At 40.8% G+C, this 17,275-nt stretch overlaps 1 protein-coding gene across 2 annotated transcripts in view; it reads right to left on the bottom strand.

Moving 5' to 3' along the window:
* LOC127005568 (gamma-aminobutyric acid receptor subunit beta-like) overlaps nucleotides 1-17,275 on the bottom strand; it is a 120,112-nt gene that overhangs the window by 2,106 nt on the left and 100,731 nt on the right. The window contains exons 6-8 of one of the 2 annotated variants that reach the window (XM_050874504.1): nucleotides 14,029-14,180; nucleotides 8,104-8,235; nucleotides 1-2,074 (exon numbers count right to left, since the gene is read on the bottom strand). The exon at nucleotides 1-2,074 is cut by the window's left edge and continues 2,105 nt beyond it. In XM_050874504.1, coding sequence (XP_050730461.1) covers nucleotides 1,913-2,074; nucleotides 8,104-8,235; nucleotides 14,029-14,180 — 446 coding nt within the window. In that variant the 3' untranslated portion in view covers nucleotides 1-1,912. Of the gene's footprint in view, nucleotides 2,075-8,103; nucleotides 8,239-14,028; nucleotides 14,181-17,275 lie in introns of both variants that reach the window. The other variant, XM_050874505.1, reaches the window with a different exon arrangement.

The raw sequence follows: 17,275 nt of genomic DNA, 5'->3' as shown, positions 1-17,275 counted from the left end.
CACGTAATGGGTCATGAAACTCAGAAATCTACTTATCACATCAAAGAGATCCCGCCAAGAAATCTCTTTGGGCCTACAACATAAAAATCACCATCGAGGGGATGTAGTGTGCATATAAACGAAGTCTCGACAGGCAACTCCGCTACTGCAATAGTAGTCAACCCGGTTATGAGTACCCCGGGGCAAACAGACACTTGAAAGACATGTCACTCGTGTTAGCCTGAAAACAGCAACGGTTGTGTGGTGAGCAGATCGGTGGGTGGCCTTTGTACAGGAAAGCTTCTTGAAAAAAAGTGAGAAATGAAGAAAGTAGAGGACGAGGGCGAGGACTGGAGATAAAAGGAAAGGATCACGTGTAGGAGGGTGAGGAGGAGAAGGAGTAGGAAACAAACATAGCCCAGTCTAGAGGTCTCTAGACAAGGTCGTAAAGGGATCAACACATGACCTACTAGTAGTAAGTAAGAACGATGATGAAGAGCTATTGATAGTCTAGTACAAAGTTCGTTCTCAGAGTACAAACGCGACTGCTGGCTGACTAACTGGCTGGCTGACAGACAGGGCAGCAGCAGCACCAACAACATCAGCCGCAACAACAGCCGCCACGCACACTATACAAAGTACTCCAAGAAGGAAGTGGAAAGAGTGACTGTGTAATGACTGTCATCACCACTCCGTAACTCCATTATCTTAAGCTACTTGGCCCGGCGCGGTGTTATCCTTCCCTCCGTTCCTTCATTCGGATACTCTTCTCTCCTCCCCTTCCTGCCCTCTTTCCATGCACCGCGGCGGGCCTCGTTCCGTGTCAAGCTTTTTTCGTATTATCTTCTCTATAGAGCGTGAACCACCCTTGTCCGAGCCTTGGGCCTTGAGTTCTCAGATGTGGAAGGAAGCGAGTTTAAGCGTGGCAACGAGAGATATATTTCTCTCCAATGAACTCACGACACAAGGCTAAGAGACGTGAAAAAAGGGGGGGGGGGGGGGGGCGGGGAAGAGGAGGGAAAGAAGAAGAGGAAGAGGAAAGGAAGAGTAGATACAACAGGAAGAAACAGGTAAGAGGAGACCGAGTAAAGCAGGAAATTAGTGAGAAAAAAAAAAAAAACAGGGAAATATAACTAGAAGAAAGTGTTAGAGGGGGTAATTGTAGTTATGATTATCACTGCATTACAGTTATACAGTTACATGAGAATTACCGTAACCTGAGACAAGTCATAGTAATGTAAATGCTGTTATCTCAGACATTACAAACTATTCCTTACGATCAATCCAAAAGATGCTAATAATAATAATAATAATAATAATAATAATAATAATAATAATAATAATAATAATAATAATAATAATAATAATAATAATAATAATAATAATAATAATAATAATAATAATAATAATAATAACAGTAATGATAAAAATAACGATCACATGACTAAAACGCATCCGCACCGTAAAGAACACCAAACCAATTACAATAACAATTGTGATCTATTATAATAATAACAAGGGCAGTAATTAATAGATGTAAGAGAAGTTAAAGACTATAATTTACTATGTATGTACGTTTGTGTGTATGCAAGTCTTCGTGTAAGAGGGGGCCTGTTCCAAAATGTTACGAATCACAAGGAAACATTAACGTAGCAAAATTACGTAATTGTAAATATAAGCCGATCTTAGTATATGCGCCTGCATGTATATGTGTGCATGTGAGCGCTTGCTGTAGAGTAACGGATACCCATTCCATTCAATTTCCTATGTTAAATTTAATGAAACGTATGTATGTGTCTTTCTTATTTTCTTTCGAATCTTTATTCTTTTTCATGTATATTTTACTGTTCGTATTATTATTACTTTTTGTACAATGAGTATCAGCACTTCTTTTTCTTTGTTTAGTACATCGTCTCCTTTCCACGGCACCTTCTCACTCGCTACTGTGTAGGATTAGATCTTCTGTTGAGTCGTCGGAAATATGCAGGTAGATGATCCAGTACATGAGGTTAAAGCAGACGAAACATACCGGAAACACGATCCGAGAGTATTTGTCGATGTCAGACGGTGAGCAACCATACAGCTTGTTGAGGCCCTGCAGGATTAGAGGATGGGAAAGAAAAAAATAAAGTGTCAGTTAGTTCAGTTGCGTACGTAGGTGTTCACCATCAATTCTAAGACAAAGAAGACTGAAAACAAAGTCTAAAATTGAATGAACATTGAAAAAAAGGGGAGTGTTAGTATAACCTATAGACGCTGACTAGAAGACACATTGAAATGATAATAATAAACGATTGAAAGAATACCGCTTGCTATAATTTTCTGGATAATAATATACTTTGAATTGATTGGAAAGAACAAAGGGAATAAAGTGAAACTGTGCTGGTGAGGCGAAATACACTGCTTTCTGTTAGAATTGAAACGAGAAAAGGAAAATGTGGGATGACATCTTTATGAAGACTACTAATGTTATGGCCACAAGTTGCCCAAGAACCTAATATCTGTACTAGAAAGTAGGTAAAACGCAATGAATATATATATATATATATATATATATATATATATATATATATATATATATATATATATATATATATATATATATATATACACACCATACATACCAAGGGAAGGGAAGGGAAGGGAAGCGAAAAAAATGTAAAAAAAATTTGTTTAAAGCAAAAAAATCACAATACTTGATAAAATTGGCAATCATATATATATATATATATATATATATATATATATATATATATATATATATATATATATATATATATATATATATATAAACTCCCCTCTTTCGGATTCTATCCCTCTCTCTGTTCCTTTATCTTCAGTTTCCTTTCCGGCCGTTCTATCTCTGCTGTGGTAGACGGTCACTGTTCTTCCCCTAAACATATCAACAGTGGTGTTCCACAGGGATCTGTCTTATCACCCACTCTCTTCCTGTTATTCATCAATGATCTTTTTTCCATAACAAACTGTCCTATCCACTCATACGCTGAGGACTCCACTCTGCATTATTTAACTTCTTTCAACAGAAGACCCTCTCAACAGGAATTACATGACTCCGGACATTGCTATCATTTCCGATTGGGGTAGAAGGAACCTTGTGTCCTTCAATGCCTCAAAAACCCAATTTCTCCACCTATCAACTCGACACAATCTTCCAAACACCTATCCCCTATTCTTCGACAATACTCAGCTGTCACCTTCATCAATACTAAACATCCTCGGCCTATCCTTAACTTAACTTCACATCTCCTCTCTCACTAAATCAGCTTCCTCGAGGTTGGGCGTTCTGTATCGTCTCCGCCAGTTCTTCTCCCCTGCACAGTTGCTATCTATATATAGGGGCCTTGTACACCCTCGTATGAAGTATACATCTCACGTGTGGGGGGGCTCCACTCACACAGCTCTTTTGGACAGAGTGGAATCAAAGGCTCTTCGTCTCATCAGCTCTCCTCCTCTTACTGATAGTCTTCTACCTCTTAAATTCCGCCGCCATGTTGTTTCTCTTTCTATCTTCTATCGATATTTTCACGTTGACTGCTCTTCTGAACTTGCTAACTGCATGCCTCCCCCCCTCCCGCGGCCTCGCCGCACACGACTTTCTACTCAAGCTCATCCCTTTACTATCCAAATCCCTTACGCACGAGTTAACCAGCATTTTCACTCTTTCATCCCTCACGCTGGTAAACTCTGGAACAATCTTCCTTCATATGTTTTTCCTCCTGCCTCCGATTTGAACTCTTTCATCGTGACACCTCTCCTCCCGAAACTGACCTATCTTTCGGCCACTCCTCTGATTTCTTTTCAGGAACAGTGAGTAGCGGGCTTTTTTTTCATTATTGTTTCCTTTTTTTTTTTTTGCCCTTTAACTGTCTCCTTTGCTGTAAAAAAAAAAAAAAAAAAAAAAAAACATATACAAGTACATACAAGTTAGTATACATTAAGCAAGTGAATGAAAACACACACACACACACACACACACACACACACACACACACAAAGACTCACACACACACACACACACACACACACACACACACACACACACACACACACGCAAGCAAATATGGCGCCTCTATGAACACTTGTCTGCACCAAGACGGACAAGGACCGACCACCAGGACCCTCAAGAAAGCTTACCGGTGCTACAGGCTTCAATGTAAAACACACAAACACGGCCTGAGAGGGCGGCGGTTCGAGCCCGCCCAGGCCGGATTATTTCCTTTGACTAGGAGTGGTTACTGTCCCCCCTTGAGCATGGGTCCTGGCAATACCCATAGACTGACTCTAAACATCACTTGCTCATGTCGGGAGGGTACCTGCTGGCGATTACGAGTCCAACACGTGATCAGGCCGTGGTAAATTACATACACACACACATGTCACCAGCACCATCAGAGCAACTTCTTACAAGCTGCATATGCTCTGTATGTACAACACTTGTTGCAGAGTTTTGCAGTATATACCCATCCTATATACTGCCGAAACTCATGTATGCCTCACTAGAGTGGTCATCCTCTCTGACCACCAAACGACAGCAGCTTGAGAGGGTTCAGAAGCGGGTATTCAGGGTCATTTTAGGCCCTACTTACCACACCTACGATAATGCCCTGATCATCCTGAGTCTTTCAAGGCCCTCTGACAGGCACCAGGACGCCCTCAGAAAGTTCGGCGAGAACCTGCTGCACCATCCACACCACCGCCACCTTTACCACCCGATATCCTTCCCCTCACTCAGTTAACCAGGCATAACAACAAACTTACCCCCTCAGTGCACTGCGCACCGACCTCTATAAACACAGTACAGTGTCGGAGATGTGTTAGAAGACTTGTGTAGACAGAACTGTCTACCCAAAGAATTGAGGCGGGGATAAACACTACACCACTAATCTCTCTGCCACCACCATACCTTCTACCTACTTACGTTTCTATTTTTAGTATTCCCGTACACTCCCTTACCTACTCATCTATCTTCATATTAGCCAAAATAATTATTGTCTGAGAATTTTCCGCCTTGCAGCTGCCAAAGATTAATAAACCAAGTCTTCTTATCGTTATCATTATTATTATTATTATTTTAATTATCCTTATTATTATTATTATTATTATTATTATTATTATTATTATTATTATTATTATTATCATTATTATTTTTATTTTTATTATTATTATATATATATATATATATATATATATATATATATATATATATATATATATATATATATATATATATATATATATATATATATACACACACACACACACACACACACACACATACACACACACACACACTGAGACACCTAGAAAACGCCATGGTCACATACATATGTGTTCTGAACGGGATCGAGGAATCGGCGCAAGTATTTCTCGGCAGGCACAGTTAGTTCCTTAACTAGTACGACTTGGAGGCAGGGAAATACTGTACTGTATGCTACTTTCCTATTCTTCTCACTTAAGCCGCTCCTATAGTTATTCCTAGTAAATTAAACTACTTAATTCACACGTATTTGTGACTGTACCTAAACGTATGTGACCTTTCATATTATATAGTTTACTAAGGAGTTATAATACCTATTTCGGTTACATGTTTATATGTAGATATTGATCTCTCTTAAGATGTAATTCTGATAAAAAAAAAAAAAAGATTACTGAACCTGACCCTATATCATTTAATTGGTTGTGAGTGAGAGGCAAGAGGGAAAATGAAATGGATTTCTTATATTACATTTTGTTGAAAGACGGGCCCGTCATATACGTATTAACATTAAAAGTGGTCTTCTCACATCTCTTTTACTTTACACCTTCACTCATATGTTTACAGGGCCACTGACCTAGAAGTACCAATCAAAATATAACATGTTGTCCCACCCCGTTTCTTACCTGTTTAATCAGCTACATTTGCTACATAAATGTTTAACAAAATATAAAGGAAGGAGGGACATAAGGGATCGATAATTCGAGAGAAGAAATGGATGGAGATACAGACAGATTGATAATAAACCTATAGTAATTAGTTAGAGAAGGAGTGACCAAGAAGGCAATATAGCACGTGGCATGCCTCCCGATCTTCATTCAGCCGATCTATCTCGGTTTTTTTCCCCTAAACCCTTCAACAGTAGTGTCCCACAGGGCTTTGTCCTATCTCCAATTCTCTTTTTGTTGTTCAATAACGATCTTCCTTCCAAAACAAACTGTCATATCCACTCATACGCCAATGACTCCACTCTGCATTACTCAACATCTTTTAACGTAAGACACTCCCCACATGAATTACGTGATTCTGGGCTGGACGCTGCAGATCGCTTAACCTCAGACTTTGGTATAATTTCTGAATGGGGCAGGAGAAACCTGGTGTTCTTTAATGCCTTAAACACTCAGTGTCTCCACCTGTCAACTCGACACAGTCTTCCAAACACCTATCCCCTATTCTTCGACAACTCACAGCCGTCCCTTTCTTCTACAATTAACATTCTCGGACTGTCCTTAACTCAAAACCTTAACTGGAAACTTCACATCTCATTACTCTCTAAATCAGCTTCCTCGAGGTTAACGTCCAGTACCGTCTTCGCCAGTTATTTTCCCCTTCACATATGTGTTCCATATACAGGGACTTTGTCCGCCCTCGTATGCATCTCATGTGTAGAGGGGCTGCACACACAGTTCTGCTTGATAGATTGGAGACAAAGACTCTTCGTCTCATCAACTCCCCTCCTAGCATTCTTCTTCTACCTTTAAAATTTCGCCGCAGTGTTGCTTCTCTTTCTATTTCCTATTGATACATTCATGTGGATTACTCTTCTGAATTTGCTAACTGCACGCCTCCTCCCTTCACGTGGTCCCGCTGCACAAGACTCTACTCTTGCTCCTTCCTATTCTATCCAGATCCCTTATGCAAGAGTTAACCCACATCTTCATTCTTTTATCTCTTCCTCTGGTAAACTCTGGAATAGACACCTAAGTCTGTATTTCCTCCTGCCTACGACTAATACTCATTCAAGAGAAAAATATCAAAACACATTTTCACCCTAAATTGTCCTTTCGTTCTTTCTACTTTTGTTTGAAGCAGCGTCTAACGGCCTTTTTTTTCATTATTGTTGCTTTTGCCCTTGAGCTGCCCCCCTTGCTGTAAGAGAAAAGTATTTGCTAAACATAACTTTGATATAAAGCTACGTCGAGACTACTGTAAAATGAACAAAGTGGAGGTATACATGAATTAATCTGCCATAGTGACTGTTTAATGGACAAGATAAAGGGGCCCTGTTACAAAAACGTGGAGTGTGGGTGGCGCGAGGGAGTGAGAGCAGGAATATAGAAAATTATAACTTTTTCCAGGCCCTTGCAGCATACAGAGAGACCAAAACCAACCCTTAAGACTTTCTATATCCCTACTTATGCTGTTTTGATAAACTTTAAACTTATCTTAAGTTTACAATGGAAACCAGAATCTGAGATATAAAAGAAATGCAACGCTAAAGGGACCTGGTTCGATATTAGTTAATGTAAGACGTTTAAATAGTTGAAAACAGCTCAGTAGATTCGAACACATTTATGCAGAACAATAATATTGGTGGGGAATCGAACATAAACTTTTACATGTTGAGGGTTTCGGTCACCTTGATCCTTCCTTTTCACTTCATTATCATCAACATTCTCTCTCTCTCTCTCTCGGCTGCTGCTATGTAATTCATCATGTTACACTACCAATTTGTGTATAGAAGATTAGGTGAGGGACGTATATTCATAGGCTGAGTACAACTTTGTGGATTTGTGGGTATAATGTTGTTGCAAAAACAACAATTTTATCAGACTAAAGAAAGAAAAAAAAAATGCTATTAACGTGTAAGATGGCAACCAGAAGTGGTTGAAAGGGGAAATAATAAAGGAGAATTAAAATAAAATTAAACATAATTTAACTAGGGATATATGATTATAAATAAAATTGAGCATACAACTAAGTAATGCCTGTTTGCTTGCTAACCCCACAGATAACCAAAGAAACATCCAAGAAAACAACAGAGAAAGGTAACAACTGAACTTTACACGAAACACTCATGCAAGATATCACCTTCTCCTTCTCCACTCCAACTCAGCATAAGTCATTACCTTGTTGATATCCTTATGGGGGAGAAGGTTGGCGATGGGCGGGGGAGCCTCCTCGTCTGCACGTCCGTTGATAGTGTTCTCAAGTGTTCCTCCCTTCGAGTGGGTCTTGGGATCGTGTAGTTTGTAGCGGACCTCCTGGAACAAGGTGACACTTACGGGGAGGCGAGGGATATCCTACCGGATAATCATAGGCTGGGTAAAGCATAAATCTTAATCTTGGTAGCTTGGTCTTAGTTTTAGTTTTACCATAGTCTTTGTCTTAACAGCTTAGAAGTTTTAGTGGTCTTGAGTCTTAGTAACACAAAGTTGAAGACCTATCTGTTCATTTTGATATTAATAGTTCCTCCTACAACTGCAGTTTATTGTTTGAATTTTTACTAGGGAGGCAAGGGCTATTCGGTCAAGTAATTAGTATGAGGGTCATTGGAATGTCGGGGATGTCAGTACTGACCTTAAGTTTATCGCAATCAGCTGGGAAAAAATACAAGAGGAAGGAGGGCGAGGTATATCCAACATGGTAACTAATTTTTCAATGCTTATTTGTACCTTCCTAGAAGATACCAATACCTTCTTGAGGATTTAAGTTTTTATTACGAATCCTAGCTTATTCTAAACATGAAGAAAAAATAGTTACACTTCATGGGAGTAGGTAAAGGAGAGGGGGAAGGGATATACTACATGTCGATCTGTTGAACTTACTACCGTACATTGGGGTAAATGGGCATCACTTTTTATCTTATTTTTCAAATATAAAAGTTGCAAAAAATATCTAGAAGTGAGACTTTTTTTTTAATTGTTTGGATTACATTATGGACATGATATAAATTAATTTCAAATCATCATGTTGGCAGTTAGGCAAAACAGACACTTGCCTGTTTACCCCAAAGAAATGGGAAATGGATAAATCATTTTCATTAATCTTGAGAGCCCTTTAGCCAATGAGATGTAGAACTTAATTGCAAATACATTTTTATAGTTTATTCATATTAAACTAGCAGTGTAACAAATAGTCCATAAGAGTTTGTACACGCATGAAAAATTTCAAAAACTGTAACATAATTGAGGCTCTTTGAATATTCTTATCTTTTCATTAAAGAAAAAAAAAACTACTGCTAAAGTACTCAGCATCTGACACATTGCAATCGCGCCTAAAATATGGTTTTGTAAAGCTGTAGCGCTGTAACTTTCTAATGAGGATCAAGTGGAGCTTCATGGGGCAGCATGAGCCAAGCAAGAATGGGACACTACAGTATACAATACCTGTCTGTACCACTAACTGCCTTGGCCGACCAAGAGGTTCCATCAAAAAAGCATATCGCTATAGGTCAAACTTTAAAAAAATATAATTGTATGTCGAAAGTGATAAGAACAGGTTTTGCCCAATCACCCAAAGGAAAAATTACCAATTCCCAGAGTATTGAGTTCGGAGTCATCGCTGATTGATGATTGTAGTACCTAAAAGCTTCAAATCTTATCGCCTTTCTATTCTTGCTCACCCATATACTGCCCAAATCCCTTATGCAAGAGTTAACCAGCATTTTCATTGATTTCTCCCTTCTGTTGGTAAACTTCTTTTACCTGTATTTCTTCCTGCCTATGTCTTGACCTCTTTAAAGAGATATATATATATATATATATATATATATATATAGCCTCGTACATCGATGATCATTCTTTATTTTGCTCCTTTTGCTGGTAAACTGGAACAGCCTTCTTTATCTGTATTATATATATATATATATATATATATATATATATATATATATATATATATATATATATATATATATATATATATATATATATATATATATATATATATATATATATATATATATATATATATATATATATATATATATATATATATATATATATATATATATATATATATATATATCTATATATATATATATATATATAGATATATATCTGTGTGTGTGTGTGTGTGTGTGTGTGTGTGTGTGTGTGTGTGTGTGTAGCACTTCATTCCGTTGAGGTGGGGTCGAGATATGAAACAAATATCTGGAAAACTCACACAAACACGGGTCACACTTGTATCATATTTTCTCATTCAACGAAAATGTTTATTTGCATTTATTCTTTTTTATTACTGTGCAGCGCAAAATACTATAAAATATTTGTTGACAGAGTTTTTACAAGAAACTTAACTGAAAATCACCTCTTTGTGGTCATTATGCGTTAAACATATGACAGACCCCATCTTTTTGTTTCAGACTGAGTATACGCAATGACTAATGAAGAAAATCTGGAATCGTTACACCAGCTGCGTATAAAAAGAAGGAGACTTTGAGACTTCAAGAAATGTATTAGTCAACAGGGCTCCAATGAAAAACTGCGTAGACCCTGAGTAACATCCATTCAGACATTTGTTGAAGGATTTGAGCGTAGGCAGGATGATGTTTATGAACATTTGAAGGCGGATCTTGTCACGCTTTCTACAAGTGACGTTCAGGGGCATTATAACTGTTACTCGGTAGGCACCAGCAAAGAAAATCTCAAACACTTGCTCGAGAACAAATCCGTGTCAAAAGCAGACAAGCTTGTAGAGTAAAGCAGTTGCATTCACATACAGGATATCACGAGCAATATTCAGGAGGTTGAGATATACGGGTTCTTGGTACCAGAAGCCAGAGCTGCACCGCTGAACTTGGCAGAGCGATGTTGGAAGGGTGGCTAAGGAGATTGACCACATCCTCGTAAGTGTTCGTTGGAGGATCCTTCAGAACTGCAGGGTTTACCGAAGTGCTCAGTTCTTTGCAACTGGCCATAGCTTGTTGTTGCAACACTCAAACTTCATTTCAGGTTAAGAAGTATCTCGAGATGCAACAGTACTCTGTTCCATCTCGAGAGGCTGAAGGACTGGCATATGTTCAGGAGTATACAGTGACAGTCTTAAATCGGTTCAATGTGCTCAGCACCCTTGAGGACCCTGTAGAACTGTGGGATACCATTAAACGTGAGACTCTTCGAGCTGCCAAGTAGTGCACTGGAGAGCGCCTGAGATCAGCGAGTGGATCTGTCTCAGCGGAGACGGTGGGGAATACTGTACAGAGTCGCGCTGCGTCTTGCTGGGAATCAGGACCAACATAGGGCTCTGTCACGTAGGACTAGAGCTCTTCTGAGGAGAGACAAGGAGAGGTATGTCAGGAGTCTCGCTGAGGAAGTCGAGGGCCATTTAAATGCAAATGATCTCTGCCCTGCTTACCGACCCCTGATGAAGCTCCACTCCGAGTATCCCTGTCTGGTGAGCGCTATCCGAACAGCTGATGGCTGCCTCGTGTCGGACAGGGATGGGCAGAGGGCTCGTTGGACTGAGTACTTTGAGCAGTTGTACACGGTAGACCCTCCAAGTGGGCAGCTTCCAGTTGCTGGGTTGCAGGTGGCGAATGCTGATCCACCCATCGAAGAAAGCCCACCCTCTCTCGACGAAGTCGGAGAGGCTATGGCAAATTTGAGCTGTGGAAAGGCACCTGGTATCTGTAACATCAATGCGGAGCTGCTCAAAGCTGGAGGTGAGGCTATGATCCGCAGTTTGTATGCCGTATGGCAGTCTGATACATCTCATCCTGACTGGAAGAGGGGGTTGGTTGTCCCTATCTGGAAAGGGAAACGGGACCGACAGGACTGCAACAACTACCGTGGTATTACACTGCTCAGTGTGCCAGGCAAGGTGCTTGCCCACCTATTGCTGATGTGAATAAGCAGCTATCTGCTGAAGCTAGAAAGACCTGAACAGTCTGAGCTCACTCCTGGTGAATCGACAACTAACCGTATAATAACATTTAGCGTAATGGTGGAACATTGACGTGAGCTTCGATATCAAGACGGAGTTTGACGCACTGCATCGCAAGGCACACTGTGATCTTCTGCAAGTCCGTGGGATTCCTGCAAAGACTATTGGTTTGCTAACTGGACTGAATTCTGGGAATGAGACTGCTGTGAAGCGTGTGTGTTTTTTAGGGGGTTGGGCTTGTCCAACTTTTTTTTCCGTGAATGCGGGAGTTAGGGAGGACTGTGTCCTTGACCCATCACTTTTCAATACTTGTGTGGACTGGGTACTAGGCAGAGTTGTAGACCAAAGTCATTGTGGAGCATCAATTGGCAATACCAAGGTCACTGACTTTGAGTTTGCCGATGATGCATTAATCCTTACGGAGTCGCTGGAGGTTTTGGTGATGGCTCTCGAGGCACTGCAAGAGGAGGCGAAGCCCTTGGGACTTCAGGTATCAGTACAGTCGTTATTGCGTGTGGTGAGGCCAATAAGACCTCGGAAAAAATTCATATACCTTGGTAGAACAATGTTCAGAACAATGGTGAGTCTCTCCAGGAAATCATAAGGCGGACTGGCTTGGCCCACGGTGTTATGGACTCGCTCAACACAAGTATATGGCGTCGTCGATACCTGTGTAGAAGGACAAATATTCGGATCTTCAAGTCCCTTCTGCTCCCTGTTTTAATATATGACTGTGATACATGGACACTAAATAAGGACTTGGAGAGGCGGATTGATGCCTCTCTGATGTCTCTACGCAGAATCAGGGGATATCGCTGGAATGACTGTGTCAAACCGACGACTACTCCGTGAGACTGATTCGAGGCCTATTACCTGCATAGTCGGTCAGCACCAACCCCGGCTATACGGGCATGTGGCACGCTACCCAGAAGCCGACCCTGCTCATCGGGGTATCTCTGTAAGAGTGAATCCTGTAGCTGGAGAAGGCCAAGTGGACCCTCACAGAGTTCGTGGCTTGAGCATGTCGATAGAGCCTGCCAGGAGTACTCAGGATGGCCTGCATGGAGACTCACCCGGAGGGACCCCTGTACTTGGTATCGTAGGGTGGGTGTGGCGACGGAGCCCCCAGCGTATGACCCAATTTATTAATTGATTGTTTCTTGTAAAAACCCTTCCAACAACAGAAAAAATATCTGATTTCACGCTTCACACACACACACACACAAAAAAAAAAAAAAAAAAATAGAAATAAAGATTTTCGTTGAGATATACATATATATATATATATATATATATATATATATATATATATATATATATATATATATATATATATATATATATATATATATATATATATATATATATATATATATATATATCACTTCAGCCCGTTGAAATGGGCTGGCGATAAGCAAAAAAAGAACTAGAAAAGGCGTACAAACACGTGTCACGGTTGTTCACATGTGCACTCTCAACGAAAATCTTTATTTCTATTTATTCTTTTTTTGAGTGGTTTGCGTGCCGGCCTTGCATACGGTGCGCTGTCCATGATGTGGGTTCGAATCCGCCGCTAACCACCTGGGATTTTTCAGTCACCGCCTAGTGGCCTAAGACCACCCATCAACCCGGACTTTAGAAGCTCTACAGCGCAAGTGAAATCAAGAATGAGCTGCGGGGGTGACAAATATTTTTTCACTAAAAAAACGGTCTATATATTTTAAGTGATACCACAATTGGGATCTACGAACTACCTGGGGTTGTTCCGGAAGGTCTATCCTATAACTGTAGCAAGTCAAACCTTTTATGTAGGGATTGTTGGACCAGTTCTTTTATTTGGCCTCCTATGGGAAATTGCTATGTTCATGCTAAAAATGATGGTATAGTAAATTCCTACAGCTTCAAACAGGAGCACTGGTTAAAAGACAGTGCTAATGATCGGTAGAGAAACAGGATGGAGGGTGCCCTAACTCGCTCTATCTACGGCTCTCCATCTACCCAAAGAGGTAGCCTCCGTGGTCGAAGGATTCGGCAGCCTTTCCGCGTTTTGTTAGTCAACTGCACTTCAATAAAATTACCCCTGCTCCGGATCCCTTTGCTTCCACACCATTACCCACTCACCCTCACTTCACCACCTATTCACCACACCGCCTCGACGTTGTACTCACTGTTGTCCTAGGCATGTGATCCGGTTGGTCGTGGGAGGTGTGGGAGTGATCCACCACCTGCTGCTTCCTCTGCTCCACAAGCTTCTGCATTGCCAGCACACGAGTCCTTCTCATCTGAATCCTCTTCCCCATGTAGCCCACGGCGGCGTATTCTGAAGGTGAATGAGGTAATGAGGAAATGTGTGTGTTGGGGTGGGATTTAAGTGAGGAAAGGAAGGGGGGAATGAGTGAGTTAATATGTGTATATGAGGGCTGGATAGTGTGTGTGTGTGTGTGTGTGTGTGTGTGTGTGTGTGTGTGTGTGTGTGTGTGTGTGTGTGTGTATTCCCAGCTCCCATAGGAAGATGAAAATAATAAAACTGGTGATCTGGTGAACATACATGAAACACTTAACCATACAGACATACAGAATACATGCGAACAAACTAACTCCGCCACCAACACCTGCACCTACGATACACATTTTATATTTACTTTGGAACGACGTGAGTGATGTAAGAGGAAAACAAACAATGATACAATGCCCCTCTAAATTATATATCCTAACTAATACTCTAACCTTTTCACTATAGTCCTTCGTAATAAAATAATGCTCACAATATGGCTATAGAAACATCATGTTGGTCGGTTGGCCGATGTTTTTGCACATTCTCCCGAGTTCCGGGGGGCAGCAATAGCTAAGAGAAGATGGCGCCACTATAAACACTTGCCTGCGCCATTACGGGTTGAGGCCGACTACCATCCAGGCCCCTCAAGCAAGCCTACCGGCGCTATAGGCGTAGACGTAAAAAAAAAAAAAATAGTTTCGTCTACAGGGAAATATGTGTAAACAAAAAATACAAATGTATCTGCAGGGTACAGTAGGTTAATAATCATCGAAAATAGTAACGACGCATCTGCTTAATTCGTAGAGTCAAAATAATCAGATTAGAAGTAAAGGAATTAATGTGTTGGTCCATCTTGAACGTAGATTTTGATTCACTCGCTCAAATAGACTCTAGCGCTTACGTCCAAAGCCGACAAGAAATCGTGACAAAATCGTATTGATCCGTACATTGACGTTACGTGAAGTCCCGCTGTATCAAGCGATGATAGAGGAGACAGGCCATTGTAAACACCAAGGATTCCATATATTACAACTTTAGACTTCTTGATAAACACCACCTTGATAAGATGCCATCTATGAAGGCCATACTGCCAGACGTATGAGTCGAATTTCATCTTCAATTGGAACCTCGTTAAAAACGACCTTTCAGATATTGTGTGCAGGGATATATATCATACTTAGTGCTTTGTATTTGCTCTTACTTCCAAACTCACAGATATCATTGATTCTTTGGAGTAAATAAAGCTGAGGGTGTACTTTTCCGATTTCCGGTGGAATAATTACTGCTTCCAGGAGAGAGACCCTTATGTGTGTCCCCAGCGCATCACAGTGGCGATTGTCTCTGGAATGGAGGCACACATTCCACCTATCTCTTCCTCTCACGCTAAAAAGCCTTGGTTCAATCACGTTTGTTCTCGTGCAATCAAAGATAGAGAGGCGGCTTACAAAAGGTGCCAGAGCCTTCGCACTGCTGCTAACCATGATCTTTGCATTTCTGCCCGGAATCGTGCCAAATATATTCTTCGACTTACCAAAAGATTTTTCATCCATAGGAAACGTCAAAACGTTGATTTTTCTAATTATTGCAGAGACTTTTAGCACCTAGCCAAAAATGTCTCCTAAAATTTCACTTCTTCATCTTTCCCTCCTCCCCTTAACTTTGACGGCAGCACCGCCGTCTCATCTATCTCTACGGCTGAACTCTACGCTCAAACTTTTTTTTAAAAAACTCCACACTAGATGATTCTGGGCATATTCCTCCTACTCATTCCCTCCTCTGATTCCACTATGCCTGTTATTAAGATTCTTAAGGATGATATTTTTTATGCCCTCTCAGCTCTCAATCCTAAGAAGCCTTATGGGCCTGATGGAGTGCTTCCTATTGTCCTGTAAAACAGTGCTTCCGTGCTGACACCATGCCTGGTCAAACTCTTTCGTCTTTGCCTGTTAAGATCTATCTTTCCTTCCTGCTGGAAGTACGCCTACATGCAGCCTGTGCTTAAGAAGGGTGACCGTTCATTCTCACAAACTACTGTCCTGTAGCTTTACTTTCCTGTATATCTAAAACTTTTGAGTTAATCCTTAACCGGAAGATTCTTAAGCATCTATCCACTTCTGACCTTCTTCCTGATCGCCAGTATGGGTTCCGAATGGGGCGTTCTACTGGTGATATTGCATTCCTAACTGACTCTTGGTCATCCGCTTTTAGTCGTTTCGGTGAAACTTTTGCTGTTGTGCTAGACATATCAAAAGCCTTTGATAGAATCTGGCACAAATCTTTGCTTTCCAGACTACCCTCCTACGGATTATAGCCTTCTCTTTGTACCTTTATCGACAGTTTCCTTTCTGGACAATTTATCACTGCTGTGGTAGACAGTGTTAGGAATTAAGGCTTATCTAGGAAATGGGCTGGGATCTGAAACCGAAGCTGAGCAGCAATGGGTAATTAAGTGGTTGAGTTTTCCACAATAAAGTCAATACTTTACCGCCCAGAGGTTGCATTAGTAATGAACTCTTTAGTAATTTACCTTAAAGGCATGACTATCAACCTTCCCCGCGAGACAGTCAGCTATGAAGCGCGGTCGCAGCAACATCTCAATTTTACTCTTCCTGCTGAACACGGAGCAAGCAACGTGGCCATCAAAATATTAACTCTACATTACTACTGGCTGGCTTACAACGCCGACACCTTCAGTCGATCTTAACTGAAACCCCTCCAAACAAAAGTATACCTTAAATCTTGTACCTTCTGGCCCATGGGGAGGGATATTTAAGGTGGTGCTTGAGAGGAAGGTCTTTGTAAGTCGCAGGTGAGTCGGTGTATGTAAGATTTTGGCCTTACCAGTGTGTTGCTAAAGTATAAATTCGCAGCATAATTTCAGTTAAGATGAACAATCGGTAAATAACCGGCCTGGTAACGGTTAACGGCCTCGTTTGCTAACGGTCGTGTGCGTGTGCTGCGTAACTGCGTCTTACAGCCTGACTCCTTTTCAAAGAGGCAGCCTCTCTCTCTCTCTGGCTCTCTCCCTCACCTCCTCCTTGATTTAAACTAATTCAAAGGGGTTTTAGCCAGGGGGACGTGTCCATTGCATAGATATGCGGGTGGTACTAATTGGCCACTCGCATGTGAAATATCTGGAG

This window comes from Eriocheir sinensis, chromosome 30, assembly GCF_024679095.1.
Source record: "Eriocheir sinensis breed Jianghai 21 chromosome 30, ASM2467909v1, whole genome shotgun sequence".
NCBI classification, from domain to species: domain Eukaryota; kingdom Metazoa; phylum Arthropoda; class Malacostraca; order Decapoda; family Varunidae; genus Eriocheir; species Eriocheir sinensis.
The sequence above is the reverse complement of the archived record's forward strand: the minus strand, read 5'-3'. Positions and strand labels throughout refer to the sequence as shown.